General features: G+C 46.6%; 1 protein-coding gene across 1 annotated transcript in view; it reads right to left on the minus strand.

The window, feature by feature from the left end:
- ZC3H3 (zinc finger CCCH-type containing 3) overlaps positions 1–17,218 on the minus strand; it is a 179,321-nt gene that overhangs the window by 95,939 nt on the left and 66,164 nt on the right. Inside the window, exon 4 of the mRNA XM_069780176.1 lies at positions 6,189–6,339. Coding sequence (XP_069636277.1) covers positions 6,189–6,339 — 151 coding nt within the window. The remainder of the gene's footprint in view (positions 1–6,188; positions 6,340–17,218) is intronic.

Consider the following 17,218-nt stretch of genomic DNA (forward strand, 5'->3'; position numbering starts at 1 on the left):
CCTGTGGCTCCACTCACCCCGGTCAGACACGAAAAATACTCCACCACGGAGTGGCAAGGAGAACATCCTTCCCAACCACGCGATACCATTGTCTCAAGGAGGTGAAACTACTATTTCACTTCTGCAAGGAAACATGTAACAGGACTCAAGACATCAGCAAAATGGGATCATGTAGCAAGGAAAATCTGAAAGGCTTCCCCAGGAGAGGATGGCAGGGACTGCATGAAATTAGCTCAGCACCCCGGCGTGGGACTTGGGGGAAAAGTCACCCCCTTAGTGCATCACCCACTTAACCTTTCAGCGCAAAACCCTAAAGGCTTTGCAGGGGAGTGGGTGGCCAGGACCCAAGTCAAGGCCAGAAGGCTCTCATTTCCATTTTAGTCCATTCAATGTGCTCCAGGCCAAGAAACAGAAAGAAAAGAAGAAAACAAAACTAAACCACACAAGCGTATCCTCTGCTGACAATTCTTTTCTACTGAGCAGGCATTTCTCTGACAAATGTTATATTATCTTGTTATTTACTTATTTATAGTGCTGGAGGGGTAGGACTGTCCCTCAAGAGGCACTGCTAAGTTTTCTGAAGGAAATATCTGAGCTTCTCCATCAGGGCCAGACTATTATTTGCAGACAGGTTACTTTTCTTTTAAACACATGCATCAGTATTTTAGAAGAAAACTCTTCAAAGTGGGTCAGTGTTTAACTCGCCCATCGGGGGTCTATAAACACAGCATCAGCTGCTAAGCATAGGTCTCTCTGCTCCCGAAAATGTGTCTTGAAGTGGCTCTGTCTCTCCATGAGAGGGTGAGCTGGGGTCTCTTGCAGGTGTTGGTGCACCCTCTTCCTCCTTTCTGTTGCTTTTGGCAGTTTCTGGCTGAGCCCATCACGGGCACATCATCCCCCGTACAGGGGCACAGACATTTCCCACTGCTGCCTTGGGATGGATACTCAATGGCATTTGGGTTTGTCCCATTTGCCCCACTCCGCTTGCGAGAAGACTGTCCCTGCAGTGGAGCACGTGGCTTTGCAAGGGGGGACATCTGCAACGGCCAGGAGTATCCTCCTGCCATTACCCTCATCTGCTCCTTCCAGACAAGGTGTGTTGGGGTGGAGGATCCCAGCCACAACGGCAAACACCCTACCTACCTTTCTAGCAGTTTCCACAATCGTACAGCACCCTCAGCCCCAGAAGGCTTCTGCTGCCTCTGGGCAAGGTCTACGAAACCCAGGCATCCTGGTTTTACTGGTGGCTGCATCTCCTGACACCACGCGAACCACAGAAAGAGGCTGGGAGCAGAAGCAGCATCGCCGCCGTCGCTCAGCGCACCGCTTCATCCGTCACAACTCCTCCGCGGCAACTCGTTCAGCCCTCTCCCAGCGGTGAGAGGCTGCACGGGGAGAGGGCATCCCCCCGCGATTTCTAAGCGATGACCAACCGCAATGTCAATAGGAGCAAATGAAATTTAAGGCAAGCAAATCACAGCCCTTCTGAGCTGCGCTCCTGCAAAGCAGAGAGAGATAAGGGGGAGGAGTGAAAAGGAGAATCAATAAATCTTAACCTCATTCACAATGATCTGGAGCTCTTATTAAGTAAATTAATTTAAGTTAATTTAACTCGATCATGACTCCCGATCACAGTGATTTAGTGAGGGGGAAATTGCATTAGGAAAGGCCACACTCGCTAGATAGAAGAACGGAAGAAAATTAGATCCACTTAGCAATGTGAATTAATATGGAAATAGCAGGTGTAAATTTAACCTTATCAAGAGAGTGAAAATTATCTTCATAAATTTGGAGAAATAGCCCCCAAGTTGCTTATAAATCTATTTAAAACAAAAATATTACAAAAAGTGTAGTAAAATTAATTTAAAATATACTCCCATCTATCGCCTCTAAGAAAAGTCAGCAGCAGGGCGAAGTTTAATGCAACCTAGCAATAAGGGGAGAACGCAACTCATCACCAAGGGATTAGCAGCGGGTACCTCCAGACCTGCAGCGACTCTTCCTGTCACTCATTTCCCAAAGACACGTCCCTCTTCATCTTAGCCTGCTGATTTGGGGGAGTTTATCGACAATGAAGGCAACGTCCTGGATGCCCCAGCAACGTTTCTTGCTGCAAACTGCAGCACAGATACCCAAAAAGAGAGGAGGGAATATCATAAACTTCTTTACTGACAGCAAGTTCACAAGATGGACAAGAACACAGCTCCTGCCTAAAGTTTATTAAGGCAGTGTATTACATCTGAAAAGATCAGTGGTCATGTAAAACCCCTGCACATCACCTTTGTACTGCCCAAAACCTGGATTTTATAGTAGGAACTTCCCCTTAGCCTCAGCTAGAAACCAGTTTGGGAGCAGCACTTGACTGCAGCACCACCAGCCTTTTAACATCACACTTCTGGCTTAAGGTGAAAAGGATATTAAAAATAAATAGTTGACCATTCAGTATGACACACACCAAAGGATAAAAATGAGGAGGTGACTAAACCAGTGCTGCAGGCATGCACAGCATGTCCCGCCACCACCAAAGCTGCCCATAGTTTTGGCAAAAGCAAAGCAAAGCAGCAAGAAAGCAGCTCCTGGCTCATTGCTTGTTACAGATCCAAGAGGATGCTATGAACGATGGAGAAAAAAAAAACATGAAAAACTATAGGAGAAGCATTTGCCATGTGCTTCCTCCAGACAGTCCAGATGATTGATCACACAGAACGAAGGTAATAGGGAGACTAAGTAAGAGATTTATTGCTTCTTTAAAATATAATTGTTTTAATTTGCTGATGGCATTTATCAAGATTTGTCTGCAACAGCTGTAAGATCTAAACTACATCATTTAATGAAGTCAGAGATTAATACAGATAAAATTATTCTACAAGTGGGAGCTCTCAGCCAATCGCGGCGGCATGAACAGGTTGCTCCTCCGCAAAATCCCTGCTTGGTTGAGAAACACTTACCACCCAGCAGCCAGAGACTGCTGCTCTAACCTTGCCTGAATCCCCTGCCTGAAGCTCCTGCCTTCCTCGGCTCTTACTGCAGGTCCTCCATCCATCAACCATCCAGATCTGGAGTAACAAGCTGCGACAGAAGAACCTGAGCCAAATAGTCGGAGCACAAGTTCTTTTCTATTAACTAAGGCTGAAGTTCATAGAATCACAGAAGGGTTTGAGTTGGAAGGGACCTTCATAGGTCATCTAGTCAAACCCCCCTGCAATAAGCAGGGACATCTTCAACTAGATCAGGTTGCTCAGAGCCCCCGTCCAGCCCAAAATTTTCCAGGGATGGGGCATCAACCACCAATCTGGGCAACCAAGTTAGTCATCTATTACAGCATGGGATTAAACACACGCATCTGCACTTCATCAAGGGGCAGCAGATTAAATTCGATACGGCTACAAATAAGCCTCTCTCTCCCTCCCTTACCACTTGCACCTGAAAGAGTTTCACAAGTCGGGCTCGTACATCAATGGGATAATAGTTTTGGGCAGCGTCATGTCACAGTATGACACAATGATTCTTGCTATAAAGAGCATCAAGTGGTGAAAACATCATCAAGTTTCACCAGCTGGGAAAGCCATTGTAGAACCAAATCCACCAACAGACAGCAGGTACAAGACACAAATTCCCCTCCCAGGAATAAAACTGGGGTGATTACAGAGCAGGGCAAGCCTTGCCTGCCTCACATATTCTCTTTCAAGGTCCTGGCTGAGGCGCAGTAACGGCAGAGAGACAGTAAAGCAGCAGCTTTGCACAGATCCGTTGCAGAACATTTCACCGTCACAAAAACTAGAAACAAAAATCAATCTTTTCTCCAACAGATGAGCAGGATTTGCAGCGAGGGCAGTGACGGAGGGAGAAGGGTCATTTGAACGGGACTGCCTCTACCAGGAACAGAGAGCAGCAGCTGTTTCCACCTAAATAAAAAGAGGAGGATTTGCTCAAAACAGCTGGTTCAGGACCAAAAAAGCAGCGAACTGAGCTGGGGATGGGAAAGGGCAAGACTCATGTTGATGTGGATGTAAATGCACTCATTAGGGGCAATTTGAGTAGCACAGCAATGACTGTAGCTACGGGAGTGACCAAAACCAGAGTCAGCATTACACCAACACTGCAGGAGGAAACAGGAGATGAAAAGCCACGAGAAAAAAGTCTTCGTTTGCACGCAAAATACCAGGCACCATAATTATCAGCAGCAAATTATGAACCTCTAAGAAGCAATACAATTTAAGATTCTACTGTAACATACTTATACATTCACAATGCAAAAGCCACACTTTGAAATATTAATAATAATGTTTTTAAAAAGCTGCTTTTGGGGCCAGAGAAGAAATGCAACAATTAATCATTTGATAGTCTGGCTTTCTATCATAGCCTAAGAGCAGTGAGCAAGCAAGAACTCTCACGGGCAGGTAGGATGCACACACATGCAGCCTTGATTCAGTGAAAAAGTAGGATAAGGGAGCAAGAAAAAGAATATGTGGTTTGTTTGTGGAAAGGGAAATGCAAGAAGTTGGCCCCAAGGACGTGCAAATGGAGGTGGCACCTACAAGGGGAGCACTAATTGAAGGAGGCAAACCAGCCACTTTTGGGGGGCAGTAAGAGGAGACATGTGGATCTCTGGACTGGATAAAAGGGCATGATGTGCAGGTAGGAAAACATCAAAGGCAAAAGTAGAAGGTGAAGAAAAAGGAGGAGGCAGAGCAGGTAAGATTGACTGAAAAAAAAATTGGGTGGAAATCAGCCATTAGCCCAAAAGGATCCCACTGTTTCCATTCAAGAAGCAGCACTTTGAAACGGAGGCCAGAGTTTCTCTACTAATTGCTTGAAAAAACAGACAAAATAATAGATCTAATTTTATATTTTAAAAAATAGGTTGAAAATAAACACCTTTTTAAATCTCTCTGTTTACCTGGTACTTTGCCTCATCACCCTGAAGTCCTCCAAAACCAACCTTCCCTTCAGATACCAATATTTGTGAAACTCAAAGCCAAATTCACTTAGTAGGGAAAAATCAGGTGAAGTTAGGCTTTAAAAACAATCACCGCAATCTTTGTTTCTCCGCAGCACCCACCACAAAAGTCGTCAACCCTTGGGGCATTGGTGGGGGGAAATAACTTTTGGAAGAAACCACCTGGAGCAGGGTGTTGATGCCGGCCCGTGTCTCTGCTCTGCCGGCGGAGCCAATGGTGGGGGACAGTCCGCAGCATCCCCTAGCTCCTCGGGTTTGCTACACTGGAATAAATAATAAAACGAACAAGCCCATAGCAGAGCAGAGCAGGCTCTCTTTGCCCAAAATATTGCCTGCAAGACTGGCGAACCAGCATGTCAAGGGGAGGAGAAGTCATTCTCAGCCTAAGAATAGCCAGAATCTGGGTTATAACCAAAAATATCAGTTCTAATAGCGCCTCTTCTTAGAGCATCAATTACCGTAACGACCCTTCTGCTTATACACAAGTTGCAGGCTTTGTCTTGGTCTCCGAGATGTTCCCTGGTAACATCTCCACCAGCTAAGGCGGCTGCAGCTCGCTCGTAGCTGAAATACAGATGTCAGCACAGCTGATTTAAGGAAGACTCAGACTCAAGGGTTCGGCACCATCCTTTGGTGACACCCTTCTTCAGACGGGTGCTGGCACGCCAAATTATTTGCTACAGGGCCCGGCTTATGGTCCACCCGCCCAGATAACCCAGGAATAAGCAAGTCTGTGCCTGCACCTATCTCCTGGTGTAGGTTTGGGGCATCTGCCTCCAACACGCTTTCAGTAAGCTCCTCTGTAGCACCAACATACACAATAATGTTATAAAGGGAAGGTCTGGCCTCGTTAGCAGGCTTGACCATTCCTAATTAAGAGGCCATGTCTATCTCCAAAAGAAGCAGCAAGTTTACTTAGGTCTGATGTAAAAAGCTGTGTGCGTTTATTCATCTTCCTTACAGCTTATTTAACTGCTTCATGGAAACAATTAATTCAAACAGGGAATAAATATGAAGCCACAGACTGCGGTAAGCTGTTGGCCGCCGACTCGGGCTAATGTGATTACTAATACGATTTTACACTTTAAGTCAATAAACTGCGTAGAAGCAGCTAAACAAATAGAGAAATTAAGCAACAAACACGTAACAGTAATAACACGGAGCCAACGTGGGAGCTCCCTCGGCTCTCGTGTCCCAACCAGCTGCATTCAAGGGATGGAAGCATTACCTGGATGTCACGGGGCGTCTCGTCTTCCAGTTGGGAACTGGGCTGCTGAAGGACGATAAGGCTGGAGACACCACATTCTTCTTCACTATCCTGTAGCGTGTCTTTATCACCTTGTTGGCTGGGGGGTTCCTTATGAAGTGCAAGTTTGCTCCTACGAGAAAGCAAATGGAAAAAAGAGCTTGAAATTCAGGTGTGCATGGGACAGAAGGGACCTCACCAGTGTAGGTCCTACACCCAACTCTTTAGCACCCACAAAAGGGGCAAAAGACCCCCGGGGTGTATCAGGCATGGGACCACCATGGTTCACGGTAACAGAAAGGCTCTGATGAGCTTGGGGGTGTTTGGCTTTACCAGCCTGGCAGCAAAACTCTACCAGGTGAATCATGCATTCACTAGTACCTTGACCCCCAATATCTACATTGGAAACAGAATTACACATTTAATCACTCCCGTTTTCATCATATTTTGCAGGATGATCTACACACCAGTTTATTCTGCTGAATGTTTCATGCAATTAACAGTTATATGTTTGACTCTGGTTTTCCTCCACTTGATAGCTAGCAATTTTTTTCACGGCTTTAAGGAATGCATCTAATTGCCTGACTTTTATAACATACAGCTATAACTGCCCAGATAATTAAAGCTGACACTACATGCTGAGACTAAGTCTTCTGGTTTTATAACTGATTTAAAGGGCCGGCTGTTTTTCTTGGAGATACTCTAATTAAAATTATTGCAAGGTTGAGAGGGGAAAAGCAGAATCATTATTTCCCCTGAAAATGTTGTACCCGTCCCCATGTTTGTGTCTGCGAGAGAAGGGAGAGTAAGGTTGATTCCAGGTAAACTGGTAATCTCAGGATGCTGGATCGATATCGAAACAAGAAAAATAGGGAAATGCATTTTAGAGCTGATCTCATTCCCTAGAGCGGAGGGAACAGTTTCCCCATCTCCCTGCAGCAGTGGTAATGGCAATCCGTGCCTTTACAGTTTAATATGGAGAATATTTTCCTTCTTGTGCATTCCCAAGCAAGCCAGCATCTTGCGTTGGGTTCAGGAGGGATCAGGCAGCCCGTAGCATGAATTTCCACTCCCAAACTCAGCCAGAGAGTTACAACTTCCGATGGGGGGAGGAGAAAACCAGGCTCTGCCACAACAGATAAATCACTGGAATTTTTCATAATAAAGACGACGATCGCAACGCTCCTTGATACTATACTGTAAGATAAATGATGACCGAGCAAGGAGCGTATGGAGGGATTCACAGCCTTCAACACTGCCTATAAAGCCCCGAGCACGCTCACGACACCATGCAAATAATCTCTTTTATATGGCTGCAATAAAATTTGGAAGGCATTTGGTATAAATAGCCCAGCCAGCTCTAAGTTGGCATTGCACTTGCCCACACCACAGCATATGGGACCTCCAACCCCTGTTTGCGCCATGCATGAAGCCAGATCCTCGCACCAAAGTGTTATTTTAAGAGAGATGCTTATACATCCTTCCAACTCCTATGCGGGACCCCTGCTTAATTAATGCATCCAAATAATGCCTGCATGCAAATTATTTTCTGCAGCGTCGCAGTAAGCAGCAGACTTTTGATGATGCTTTCAAGACCAGCATGCTGCTGTTAACCAGCCAGCATCTATAAAACCGGCAGCGCTACAAAGTACGCTCCAAGTAAGGGTGCGTTAAGTCAACCGGTAAATGTTGAGCAAACTGAAGAGCCAGGAAGTTAATGCCAGTAACTTAAAGAGCTTCTGGTGATTTGGAATAAAAATTAAATTAAAAGAAACTAAAATAAAACCGGATGTTTTGTGGGCCCATGTCAACCTCATGAAGTTCAACAGGGCCAAGTGCAAGGTCCTGCATCTGGGTCGGGGCAATCCCCAGTATCAGTAAATTCTGGGGGATGAAGGGATGGAGAGCAGCCCTGTGGAGAAGGACTTCAGGATACTGGTGGGTGACAAATGGAACATGAACCAGCAAAGTGCACTCGCAGCCCAGAAAGCCAATCATCTCCTGGGCTGCATCCAAAGTAGCGTTACCAGTATTTCGAGGGAGGGGATTCTCCCCCTCTGCTCCACTCTGGTGAGACCCCCCTGGAGCACCACATCCAGCTCTGGGGTGCCCAACATAAGAAGGACATGGACCTCTTGGAGCGGGTCCAGAGGAGGGACACGGAAATGGTCCAAGGGCTGGAACACCTCTGCTATGGAGAAAGGCTGAGAGGGTTGGGGTTGTTCAGCCTGGAGAAGAGAAGGCTCCAGGGAGACCTTCTTGTGGCCTTTCAATATAGAAAGGGGGCTTATAAGAAAGACAGAGAGAGACTTTTTACCAGGGCATGTAGTGACAGGACAAGGGGCAACGGTTTTAAACAGAAAGAGGATAGGTTCAGATTGGACATAAGGAAGAAATTCTTTACTGTGAGGGTTGTGAGGCACTGGACCAGGTTGCCCAGACAAACTGTGGATGTCCCATCCTTGAAAGTGTTCAAGGCCAGGTTGGATGGAGCTTTGAGCGACCTGGTCTAGTGGGAGATGTCCCTGCCCATGGAAGGGGGGTTGGACTAGAGGATCTTCAAAGGTTCCTTCTAGCCCAAACCATTCTATGATTTGATGACCAGAGGAATTGCAGACACCCATTGCTTTAGTGGTGAGGCAAGAAAAGAAAGAGGAAATAAGACAGAAAGCAAACATGTTTTCATCACTGTTTTCCTGTCCTGGGACTTTTTGTGCCAGACTAAATTCTTCAGGGCAGCAACTGCACCATCGCATGGCTTTTTAAAGCCCTTTGCAAGGTTCATGCCCTAATTACAATTATAATTGCTCGCAAGCACTGGCAAAGTTGGAGCATTTTGCTTCAGAGAACTGTATTTAGGATTGCAAAATGGGAATAACAAGAGGACAGACGTGCAAACCCCTGCATGGCCCAACACTGCACACACACGATGAAATCCCAGCTACCGTGAGGGGTGGTGAACTGGCTGGCCAACTACAAGATCGCCTTGTCACCCAGGAGGCGTGGATGTACCCAGCCTCTCACGATATGGCATCAACCATGTACACAAAGCAGCTCTTTCGCACTGGGGAAGGGATGAGATCCACAACCCCGCATCCTCCCTGAACAGCAACAGCACAAGCTGACCCTTTCCCTCCGCCACTCCGACCTTACAAAATTATTAAGCTGGGAATTTGTTGAATACGCTATTAACGATTTTTTTTTTTTTTTTTTGCCCCTACACAAGCTCTAGCTGCCACTAATCAACCCAGAACCTCATCAAACTCCTGCCTGACATCGTCCCCTGCCTCACGCTCACACAAGAAATACAGGTCCTAAATTGTTGCGGCTTGCAGGCGTCCCCCCCCTTCCTTGCACAAACGGGCTGGCACCTGGTAAACTCTATTCCCCAGCGGTAATTGGATGGTGTATTCATGCCGAAGCTGCTCTTCTGAAAGTGCCTGCGTGCACGGCTCCAGCATTAACCACCTCCTGAAAGAGACTCTCCGAAGAGCTCAGTTTTCTATTATTACTTGCTAGCTGAGGGGTTTTGTGTAGATAATCATGTTATTTAGATAGGATGTTGGTTTAATTCCCTTCATTACAGGCTCCCAGGGTTGTAATTTTTTTTCTCCGCATGATGTATTCCCCGTGGCACATTTCACTCAAATCAAACACTTTACGCTTTTATTACAAACAATACCCCAGCGTCCCCCGTTATCAGCCCAGCGCACACATGCACACTCCTCGCAGAGATCCAGAGGTCAGTTCTAATGACTAATCGATCTCATTAGCTTTCCTAATTAAAAACTTTACTACCGCAATGGAAGACAAACTACAAAAAAACTGCTTGCATCATATTTGAATGGGATATGAGCATCATTTATCAGCCAGGGCTTGCAGCCCGTGCCCATCGCAACGGGTCGCACGCTGCTGAGGTTGGTGCTTTATTCAGAGCCGTGTATCCCCCAGGCACCACTTGCACCTACTGTGCCCGCGGAAAAAATCCTGGTGCAAACTCCAATGCTGACCCTGAGATGGGCAATTTCCTCCCAAAACCTCTTGCCACAGCGCTCCGAGCAGATGGGATCCAGGACCCATCCTTTGGGATGAATGCACTCATCCTTTAGGAAAGGGGTTCAATGCAACATGGTTACGAGGATCCTTATTTCTGCTCTTATTTTGCTGCGAGAGGTACCCAGAATCAACCCCCAGGGAAGCTGAAGCAGGGAGAGCAAAAACAGGGCTGGCTCCTGGGAGGTTTGTGGGAGAGTTGGAAACAACATGAGGTCTGAATTGCTTTCTGGCATCCTTAAAATATATAAGCACCATTACACCTTAAACTTTTATATTCTCCAACCATTCCAGATTGCCTTTTCTTTCTATTCTGTGTCTCCCCAAAATGAATGAAGTTTTAACATTTAAAAGTGATAGCTTTTTTCCAACCCCAATACAAAATGGAGAATTAAGATCACTTGCAAAGAAGTTTCAACAAAAAAAGTAAAACCTTTTGTAAAAAGATGTATTTACCCCCATGGCAAGAAAAATGGGGAGGGAGAATATTGACCTGCTGTTATTTACTCCAAATACTTCATCCTTATAAGCTCTCATTAAATTTAAATCCTCCACTTCTGCCAGAAAATGAGCGGAGACAGATATTAGCTAACTTTGCATGCTTCTCAATCGAACCAGGTCCAACAGTCTCAGTCCTACAATCACACAGGCAGTGGGGAACGCCGCACCCTGAGCCATTTATTTCTGCGTGACTGTGCTGTTACAGCAGCTCTCCAGGGACGGGCCAGCATCGTCAGCCAGCCAAGCCCTAACGAGCAAGCGTGCAAGTCCATGCGGCAAGGGAAGATGATGCTGCTCAAGGTGGATTAGGGAAACCACAATATTGGTGGTGTAAATCCTGTCCACCTACTGCTGGGAAAAAGAAAGTTAAATAAGCAAGGGTAATTTCAGGAGTGCAGATTCCCAAATTCAAGAAATTATTGCAGCTTTTGGAAAAAGGTATAGGATAGAAAAAGCTTCCGATATGGGCACAGGAATAGGAAAAAAACTAAAGTAATCGGTGCTACAGGCCATGACATGACCTGGGACCTACTGGGTCTCCAACCCTCCATTATCAGCCACCACAAACCTTCCTGTGCATGAGTCTCTGCTGGGGCACACTGGACCACCAGCAGCTCAACGCCGAGCTGCTGCCACTGCTGCTATTAAACCCCTATCCGAGGCGAGCCGGGGAAGCAGTGAGTGACAGGTACATTGATCTTCCAGCACTTGGAAGCGAGACGAGAGCGGGAACGAATGCAAATTGGGGAGCAGAAGCTGTACCTTTGATACGATGCCGGTATTGTCCCCAGCTCTGGAGGAAACCTCAGGGATGTGAAGCAATGCAGCAGGGCCACCCTAAGGGGCCCTTTTAACTCAGTCATGACGAGTCCACTAAGAAAAAAAGCAAAGCAGAGGCCAAAAACCTCTGAAAAAACTGGATTGCTTTATCAAAGACAGCCATTAGGAAGAAAAATAAAGGGCTAAGGACTATTAGTACATGTGCAAAGGACGCCACAAGCATGCCATAACTCCTGATACAGGCTCTGATGTTAGCAGGGATCTAAAAAACATTTTCGAAACCAAAAGCAGCTCCAAAAAGAACTGAAAATCTCTGCCGAAGGGTATTCTGAAAGCAAACACTTTCTAACACAAAGATGAATCCCACAAACACCCTTGCCACGGGATTTGCTCCAGGCCTGGAAGTAAAGATTCAGCAAAAACCATCGTTATCTCTTCCTCAGCTCCCAGAACGAAACTGCCGCTCACCTGCTACCCAGAGCAAACCCATGCTACAGCAGCAGGCACTTGCAGCAGCAGGAAAATCACCCACGTGCTGTGATGCTCTGGGATGGCACGGGACCAAATCTCCCTCTTTTCCACGGGAAAGCTGTCTCTGACCCAAGACCACCTGGTTGCTAGCTTACCTTGCTCTCCCAGCACGCTCAGAGATGAGGAGCATCCTTGTTTGCGAGCACACCTGCAAAACAGGTTGGGAAGCTGCCCTGCACCATGCAGCATTAACCAAAACGTTAACAAGCAGTGTGGAAGCAAAGGATTAAGCAGGACATTGCAGGGTTAGGCAAGAGCACATGGAGGTTGGGGTGACCAGCATTGAGGCATGGAGCGAGCCCCTCGCAGCTCCTTTTTGTAAAGCCCCAGCAAGACAGTGTCCTAACCAATTTGATACCCTTCTACGATATCGTCACGCACCTCATGGATGAAGGGAAGGTGGTGCATGTAGTTCTTCTAGATTTTAGTAAGGGATACTGTCCCTCACAGCATCCTTCCGGACAAGTTGTCCAGCTGTGGGATGAGCAGGTACATGGTGCACAGGGGGAAGAACTGGCTGAAGGGCAGGGCTCAAAGGGTTGTAGTGAACAGGGCTACATCTGGCTGGCGACTGGTCACCAGTGGTGTTCCTCAGGGCTCAGTCCTAGAGCCGGTTGCGTTCAATATTCTTATCAATGATCTACATGTAGAAGTTGAACGCATCATTAGCAAATTTGCTGATAATACCAAACTGGGAGGTGCTGTTGACTCTTTTGAGGTCAAGAGGCCTACCAGAGGGATTTAGATAGATTGGAGCATTGGGCAATCACCAATGGCATGAAATTTAAGGAGAACAAATGTCAGATTCTGCACATAGGACAGAGTAATGCTGGACACAAGTATAAATTGGGAGAGAAGTGGCTGGAAAGCAGCCCTGCAGAAAGGGATCTGGGGGTGCTGGCTGACAGCAGGCTCAGTACGTGTGCCCTGGCGGCCAAGAGGGCAAACCGCGTTCTGGGGTGCATCAAACACAGTAGAACCAGCTGGTCAGAAGAGGTGATTATCCCGCTGTATTGATAATAAGAAGGAGGAAGGAAGAAAGAGGAAGAAAGGAGGAAGAAAGAAGAAAGAAGGAGGAGGAAGAGTTCCAGTTGGAAGAGACCTACAATGATCATCTAGTCCAACTGCTGACTAGGTGGACTAAGATTTAGCTTTGGTGCGGCCTCACCTTGAATATTGTGTGCAGTTCTGGGCCCCACAATTTAAGGAGGATGTTCAGGTACTTGAATGCATCCAGAGGAGGGCAACAAAGCTGGTGAGAGGGCTGGAAGGCACATCCTGTGAGGAGCAGCTGAGGACTTTGGGCTTGTTTAGTTGGGAGAAAAGGAGACTAATGAGCAATCTCATTGCTCTCTACAGCTTCCTGAGGAGGGGAAGGGGAGAGGGAGATGCTGAGCTCTTCTCCCTGGGATCCAGTGAGAGCACACATGGGAATGGGTCAAAGTTGTATCAGGGGAGGTTTAGACTGGATATTAGGAAGCATGTCTTTACTGAGAGGGTGGTCAAACACTGGAACAGGCTTCCTAGAGAGGTGGTTGATGCCCCAAGCCTGTCAGTGTTTAAAAGGGATTTGAACAATGCCCTTAATAATTTGCTTTAACTTTTAGTCAGCCCTGAAGCAGTCAGACAGTTGGACTAGATGATCACTGTAGGTTCCTTCCAGCTGAACTATTCTATTCTAAAATGCAATGTGTGGCTTCAGGACAACTCTATTATCAGGATGATAAATATAAGCCGAAAAGAATCCAGACAACAGCAGCAATAACACAAATCCATGGCAAACTCCTCACCTCTTTATATCTGAAATATGTGGGAAATGGAAATGTGCAGCTTAAGTTATCAAGGACTATTAGGAGAAAAGGAAATCTTACAACCGCAACAGAGGCAGGAAACTTTTCCAGCATGCAAGGAGCTGGCTGCAGCTGTCCTGCCCCAAAACTACCTAACTGCAGGTAAACCGGAGGCATACGCAGCACTACCAAAGAGCAGTTTAACAACAGCACACCAAGGAAGATGGACATTTTCTCATCCGCACCGTAAGCCAATGACTCGCTAAGCCTTGCCAAGATAGTCACTGACCCACTGAGCCCAGCACCTTCACTCTGCATCCCCAGAACAGGCTCTGCAGGCTGAAAAAGCCTTGGGAACTTACCATCTCATCGCGAACTGCCTCAGGAGGGATCTCGAGTAAGTTCCCAAGATACACCGGGCAAGAAACTATTTTGCACCATAAGCAATACAATGGAAGGGCAAGGGGTGCAGCGTCAAAGCCAGTGAGAGGCATTGATCCAGCCAGCTCCCGGGAGCAGGGCAGCCGTGCAGATGAGCTTCAGATGCTGGAGCTGTGATACCCACCAGCCCTCCGCTTCTCAGCAAAACAGCACACAGAGACAGAGGAAAAATAGAGGGAAAATACCAAGCATCACCCTTGTCCCTCCATTACCCCCATGGTGAGCCCACACCAGCAGGTAAGGGTAAATTTGGTAGCTCCTTTGCAGCCAGGAGCAACCTCAACAGCAAAAGCACCGTGGGAAGCTCTGGCAGCAAGGATACAGCAGCTCCCCTCCCGCTGCGACAGCAGACTACAGGGATTAGGGGTCCCAACCACTGCCCTTGTGATCAACCCAGAGCCTTGTGTTATCTGCTCTCCTACAGCAGCAGAAACAATGCTTTCTCGGTGATTATTCATTAGTGAAGGACTCAAGACCTTAATTTCTGCCATAAAATTAATCTCTAAAGAGAAGTGATGTCACACTATCAGAACAGGAGGAAAGCTAAATATCCTGGAATTTAAAACCCTACATCCCACTTTCTTCTCCCATTACTATTTTTCCAACTGTGAAATACGTGGTTTAGTTGAGGCATACCTTAAGCTCAATTTCTTGAGGGGAAAACATAACTATGTACAAAGACACTGCTTTGCTGTAGGGTCTCCAACAAAATTTTGCAAGGCACATTGAAGATGGGATGTGCCACACATTTATTTTTCTTTTTCCTTAAACACAGTGAATTTTAAAACATTGCGCCATTCACATGTTAGGGATTCCAATATTTTTTAAAAGAAAACGCAATCCCAAATATTTTAGCACTTATGATCGAGACTGAGAGTGTTAAGTTGAGGAACCATGGGGTTTGCAGTGACACAAGCGGCTGGAGCCCAGCAGGGAGATCTGAGAAAGCTCTGCCAGCACATCTCCATGGCAAGGGGCTCTGCAGCAACCTAGCAGAGGTTAGGTCTCTTTTTAGGGTGAGTTTTGTTTTCTTCTGTTAAGATGAGCAGCAGCTTTGCCTTGTTCCAATGTTCAACTTGTACACAGCAATAGGTATTTTGCAAACAGCACTTGAAGGGTAACATGCTGATCCGGATCCTGGGAGGTGTGCTGTGCTTGCACAACCTGCTGGTCCCACACTACGGCCATCACATTCAGGGCCGCTGAGGATGCACTGGGAGCTTCACAAAAAATAATGCTGATGCCTGCTGCTGATAAAACAGCGATGTCTGCAGCATCTTCCCTGAAACCAGGAGGGTGAACTACCCTGGTATAGACAGAGAGATGTAAAGAAACACTCACCATCCTTTTGCCAAGCATTGCTTTCTTGGAGAGACTTCTGGTCATTGTTGGGCGCAGAGGTGGCAGAGTAACCCCAGCACCCAAAGCCCCTGGGGATATCCCCGTCCCCAACACCATATGTTTCCCTGGGTGAGAAATACTGTAGATGAGAAGGACACAGCAAATGGAGTAAAAAAAGTGAGAAAGACAGAGAGAAGATGGGCTAAACCAAGAGGGCAGCAGCTGGTTTTGGGGACAGGATGCGGGAGCAGAGAGCGTATAATAGCAATTACACTGAATAATTCACGAGAAAAAGGAAGGGTCCCAGAATTTAAAAGCTAAGAGTCACCAAGAGCCAGCATAGCTCTGCCTCCAATGGCCCTAAAAAACCTCGTGCAGCTCCAGAAGTTGTGGACCTACCCACCTCATGCATGCACTTTTCAAGAGTTGTATTAACGGATCATGCATGAAATGACCTTGTAATGAGGATAAATCTCTGGGTGAACCTGAATAAAGCTTCATCGCAGCTCCTACACCCAGAAGCAAATCATTTTGGTGTTTCCCATGACACCAGAAGCACCTGCAAGACGTCAGCCCCGAGCAGCGCAGCTCCGATGCCTTTTGTTCTGACTACCAACTTGGCCAAGTCCCTAGAGTTAACAAAAGGATTTGGGATTACTGTAATACTGTTACGAATTTAGTGTGAAAGCAGACACCAGTATTACGGGATGATTATCACAGAGCGTGTTCAATATGTTCACACAGAATGGCACAGCAAGAGGTTAATTATATTGCTACTGGAATCAGCTTCCAAAAGGACCATCCTTCGGTTTAAGAGGGGAATTTAATTTTCACACTCATTCAGTTCTGAGCTCTTTCAAGAGCGACGGCTATTTATACCAGAATGTAAACGATGGTTTATGATCATGAACTGCTGCTTAATAGGAAATAAATCCAATTGATCAAAAGTGCTTTACCTGTGACCCCAAGTAAGACTGCTGTTCAGGCTGTAATATTCACAGAGGACAAGAGAAGCACGGGCTTTGCAGCTGAAACATTTTAGCGGGCTCCAAACCCATTGCAATATTTGCTTAGCATGGCAGCCGCTTTCAGCTAGGAACATTTGGGGAATTAATACCAAATCTGCTTCACTAATTCCCTTACGCTGAACGGACCGCAGGCAAAGATGAAGTTAACATAACCCATCAGGGATGACACTGCATTGGTAAGGTGGCACTTGCTGGAGATCAACTGTAAGGGAATAACCATTTTAGCAGGCAAGGTGTTCAAATCCACATATACTACTCAAATGAATTGCATGTGTCTGGGTATGCACCCGAAATTCCTCTTTTTAAGCAAAAAGAACAGGACTTTTGTTTCCTGGAAATACAGAGTGGGAGCAATGGGGAAAGCATCACCCAGCTGCAAGGGAAAAACCAAGTGACGTGGCCAGCAAGTCAAGGAAGGGGATTCTTCCCCTCTACTCCGCTCTGGTGAGACCCCCCTGGAGCACTGCGTCCAGCTCTGGGGTCCCCAGTACAAGAGAGACATGGACCTGTTGGAGCGGGTCCAGAGGAGGGACACGGAAATGGTCCG

The sequence above is a fragment of the Haliaeetus albicilla genome, chromosome 3 (assembly GCF_947461875.1).
Source record: "Haliaeetus albicilla chromosome 3, bHalAlb1.1, whole genome shotgun sequence".
Lineage (NCBI taxonomy): Eukaryota > Metazoa > Chordata > Aves > Accipitriformes > Accipitridae > Haliaeetus > Haliaeetus albicilla.